General features: G+C 34.4%; 1 protein-coding gene across 1 annotated transcript; it reads left to right on the forward strand.

The window, feature by feature from the left end:
* Nucleotides 1–1,544: 1,544 nt before the first annotated feature.
* Nucleotides 1,545–4,838, forward strand: LOC149497525 (uncharacterized). Its single transcript, XM_089719202.1, has 5 exons — nt 1,545–1,680; nt 3,228–3,449; nt 3,568–3,664; nt 3,899–4,098; nt 4,324–4,838. Exons 1-5 carry the CDS (start codon nt 1,545–1,547, stop codon nt 4,836–4,838), a joined length of 1,170 nt encoding a protein of 389 aa, XP_089575328.1.
* The last annotated feature ends 258 nt before the right edge of the window (nt 4,839–5,096 follow it).

Genomic DNA, 5,096 nt, shown 5'->3' on the forward strand with positions numbered 1-5,096 from the left:
AATTTAAGCTAAATGCCCGGTTAATTAATGATCGTGGTATTAAAGTTTAAATTCGACAATATTGGCTAAAAGCCTTTAATAATCGCTTTTGGCAAACAAATTGCCTACAAGTGAGAATTAATTCTTTTTTCATAGCGACAAATCGCTTGAATCAAAGCTTTGGCAAAATGCCTTAAAACTAATCAATCTTTTGGCTTTAAAGCCTTAAATCAATTCATTTTGGCACAATTGCCTTAAATCAATCAATTCTGGCGACAATCGCCCAATCAACTTTTTGGCAACAATTGCCTAAATCAACTCTTTTCGGCTAAAAGCCTTAAATCAATTTTTGGCGTCAAACGCCCAATCAACTTTTGGCAAACAAATTGCCTAAATCAAACTTTTTGGCTAAAAGCCTCAAATCATCAATTTTGGCAATAAAATTGCCTTAATCATTTTGGCGACAATCGCCCAACAAAACACCTTTGGCACAAATGCCTTAATCATTTTGGCGACAAATCGCCTAACCAATCTTTTGGCTAAAAGCCTTAAAATCAATTATTTTGGCGACAAGCGCCTAAAATCAATCATTTTGGCAATCAAATTGCCTAAATCAATCTTTTTGGCTAAAAGCCTTAAATCTGTCAATTTTTGGCAATAAAATTGCCCAATCAACATTTTGGCAACAAATGCCTAAAACAATCAATTCTTTGGCAGAATGCCTAAACAAAAATGCACAAAGCATACACACACTCATGCATTAAGCATCCCATTCAAAGCCCTTCAAAGAAGGCCTATCGAACTACGTTGACTTTGATCTTCCATTCAAACGGAAGTACGTAGGCACGTTCGGGATTTCACCCCGAGTGGCAAGTCGAATTCATTCAAACATTTCATTTGGTCCAATTACTTCATCTTCCTTGCAAAGCAAACATTCATTCATTTTGGTTAGTTTAGCAGCATGACATAGTCTCGGGATCCATCTCGAGTTTGCATACCATGCCTTAGACATTGAGCTAATTAATCTAGTAACTAGGTTAATTAAAATTGGAGTCACTTAGGGTTTTTCCTAGTTTACCCTAAAACAATTAAACAAGGTGGCGACTCATACATTCACGTGCATTTCTTCCTTTAGTCACATGCATTCACATGCCTATGGCATTTTGGGGAGGGGTCCACACTGAGCTTATCAGTAAGTTACAAGCTCAGGAACAAAGGTCTAACTTAGAGATGAAAATACAAGTAAAAGAGCTTTTCAAGCCAAGCAAAGGGAAAGACAAGCATTTAGAAGATATCAAAAGTTTTGGTTCATAAACTTTAGACAAAGGAAAAACTGTCACAAAAGAAGGAAGAACATGCAAGTTTCCACCCTGCAACTTTCATAAAAAGCCAAACCATTTAGAGAAGGATGGCTGGACAAAGGACAAATTTAAGGTAAAATGTAGATTTTGCAAGAAATTTGGCCACTTTTGAACAGTTTTGCAAGGCCAAGCAAAATCAAATGAAGAACCAAAATCAACAGCAAGCTAACTACACTAATAAACAGGAGGAAAATGAGATCGAAAATGTGTTCATGGCTTCTCAAGTCACAAGAGATGTCAATCAACAAAGATAGTGGTTGTACTAGTCACATGGCCAAGGAGGAGAGCACGTTCAGCAAATTGGATACATCAATTAACACCAAGGTGAAACTTGGAAATGGTAAAATTGTTCAAGCTTAGGTAAAGGGCTCAGTGATATGTGCATAATTTGTTACTTTTATTCTCAATATTTTTGGTATTTCTGAATTATTTTTAAGTTTAACTTAGTTGGTTAGACAATTTTTATCAATTAGACATGATCTTAGTTACTTTTGGAATAATATCATTAAATTAAGAATTTTCCAACATTTTTATTGTCTTGACCTTTGTTTGGTTTTTCAGGAATATCAGAAGTTGTAGGCCTCCAAATTGGAATCTGTTTGATTCTTGGAAAGATGAAACAAAACTCTACAAATGTCTAAAAGGATCAAAATCCAATTCAGCCTCAAAGTCTACCAAAATTAGCTCTGAATCCAGGAGAAATGTTTAGAATGAGCATGCATAGTAGGTTTTAGTTTTTAATCCATATCTGGAGTTTTATATGTCCAAATAAACTCAGCCTAGGCCCATTTGAACTTTAAGAGCCAGCTATGAAGACCACTAAGTGAAACGACGTCATTTTGAGTGTTAAAAATGACAGATAAGTTGATCATTCTGCTGTAACGTATGTTGATGACCTGTTTCGATTTTTTTTTTCATATCTTGAGCTGTGAGTATCCGTTTTAGGCAAAGGACAGCTTGTTGGAAAGTTGAGAAGGAGATCTTCAAAGTTGTTAAAGAATTAGAAAGAGTCTCGAAAACAAAAGGGCTCAAAAAAAGGGAGAGAAATCAGAACGAGAAGATTTTTAATTGATTGCTTTCAAAGTCTCTAATTAATTGGGGATTTCCTGTTGTCTTTGAGAGGCTATAAAAGGGGTGGTTTTGGAGCAACAAAACATTAAGGTTTTTAGTTCATCATCTATTTTGAGTATCTTTCTTTATTCTTTTGTTTTAGCGATTGTAAGTCATGAGCATGTGTGGCTAATTTCTTAGTTCAATTCAAGGGATTCAACATCCATCTATATATTTTTGAGACATGTTCTTACTTTAAATTGATTCTCTTTGAATATCTATTGTTTCTTACATTTAAGGTGTTAGTTCTATTGAATGATTTGCTAAAAAGGCCTATTAGTCAATTATTTGGTATGATTAAATGCTATTTCATCTTCATAATCCGTAATTGTTGTGTAAGATTGAATGTTAGTAGCAATTAGGTTTTACTAATTATGTTCCAAGTTTTCGATAATAATCTAAAGAAACAATAGGGTTGAATTAAACAATTTATGCTTTTTAAATTGTTATGCAAGTTTAACTACTTCCTGTTCTTAATGCTTTTATTAGATTGAAAAGGATTGCTTAATTTCGGTTCATTTAATAGTTAGATTTAATGAGGGTGCTCGGCTCAAATTAATGATAATAGAGAAATCAGAGAATTTATCATGCTTGTTGGTAAGTTAACTCTTGTTTTTAAATATGAAAAGTGTCATTTTATAGTAGAACAAGGAATTGTTTTAGGGCATGTTGTTTCTAATAGGGGTATTGAGGTATATGAGTTAAAGGCTCATTTAATTGCGAATTTACCTTACCCCACAACTGTGAGGGATTTATGCTCTTTTCTTTGTCATGCAGGTTTCTACCGAAGGTTTATCAAAGATTTTTCTAAGATAGCAGTACCTTTATCTAGACTCTTGCAACAAGATGTTACATTTGAGTTTGGTAAAGAGTGTAAGGAGGCTTTTGACAAGCTGAAGTCTACATTAACATCGCCTCCTATTATTCAGGCTCCTAACTGGACTATACCATTTGAAATTATGTGCTATGCGAGTAATTATGCGGTGGGAGCAGTCTTAGGTTAGCGTGTTGGGAAGCTTTTTCATATGATTTATTATGCATCCAGAACATTAAATTCAGCTCAGCGTAATTATTCCACTACTGAAAAAGAGTTTTTAGCTATTGTTTTTTGCTTTAGATAAATTTCGGTCATATTTGCTTGGTTCTAAAGTGATTGTGTTTTCGGATCATACAACTTTGAAGTTTCTCTTGGCAAAGAAGGAAGCGAAACCAAGGTTAATTAGATGGATCCTTCTTTTGCAAGAATTTGACCTTTAAATTAAAGACAAGAAAGGTGTTGAGAACCTGGTAGCAGATCATTTGAGCAAGTTAGTGACACAAGAGGATCCAATTCCTCTGCAAGAATTATTTCCTGATGAACAATTGTTCAAACTATAAGGTATGATCCCTTGGTATGCTGACTTGGTAAATTATTTGGTTACTAAGACTATGCCTTCTGATTTAAGCAGAGTTAAAAAAGAGAAATTGAAAAATGAGTCTAGGTGTTATGTGTGGGATGAACCATACTTGTGGAACTTTTGTTCTGATCAAATTATTAGGAGGTGTGTTCTTGAAAATGAGATTCAATCAATTCTTGCTTTTTGTCATGCATTTGCATGTGGAGGTCATGTTGGACCTAAGAGAACAGGCAGGAAGATAGTGGATTGTGGTTTTTATTAGCCTACCATATTTCGTGATGCTTATATTTTCTAAAAAAATTGTGAACAATGTCAAAGAACAGGAAATATATCACGTAGGAATGAAATGATTTAGACCCCAATACTTGTATGTGAGATTTTTGATGTGTGGGGTATTGATTTCATGGGTCCTTTTCCTTCTTTTGGTTTTATTTATATATTACTTGCTGTTGATTATGTTTCTAAATGGGTGGAAGCTAAAGCCACCAGAATTGATGATTCTAAAGTTGTTGCAGATTTTATCAAGTCAAACATTTTTAGCAGATTTGGAATTCCTAGAGCTTTAATCAGTGACAGAGGTACTAATTTTTGTAATAGAGCTGTGGAGGCATTATTAAAGAAATATAATGTTTTTAATAAAGTATCTACAGCTTATCATCCTCAAACAAGTGGGCAGGCTGAGGTATCTAACAGAAAGGTGAAGGCTATCCTAAAGAACACAGTGAAGCCGAATAGAAAGGATTGGAGCCTTAGACTTGATGATGCTTTATGGGCTTATAGGACTGCCTATAAGTCACCCATAGGTATGTCCCCTTATAGGTTGGTCTTTGGTAAGATGTGTCATCTTCCTGTTAAGATAGAACATAAGGCTTATTGGGTTGTTAGACATTGTAATTTGGATTTGGATATTGCTGGTGTGGAAAGGAAGTTACAATTACAGGAATTGGAAGAAATTCAACTTGAGGCTTATGAGAATTCTAGGATTTATTGAGAAAAGACAAAGGCATTTCATGATAAATTGACTTTAAGGAAGCAATTCGTGGTTGGGCAAAAAGTTTTGTTCTATAATTCTATATTGAACTTAATGCTTGGTAAGTTGCGTTCTCGTTGGATTGGACCCTTTATTGTTACTAATGTGTTTTCTTATGGTACTGTTGAAATTTAAAGTTTAGGAACTAACAAGATGTTCAAAGTCAACGGTCATAGACTCAAGCCATTTTATGAGGGATTTCAAGAGCATTCATTGAAG

This window comes from Jatropha curcas, chromosome 3, assembly GCF_041381405.1.
Source record: "Jatropha curcas cultivar XTBG-Jc1 chromosome 3, XTBG_Jcur_1.0, whole genome shotgun sequence".
In the NCBI taxonomy this organism is placed as follows: Eukaryota; Viridiplantae; Streptophyta; class Magnoliopsida; order Malpighiales; family Euphorbiaceae; genus Jatropha; species Jatropha curcas.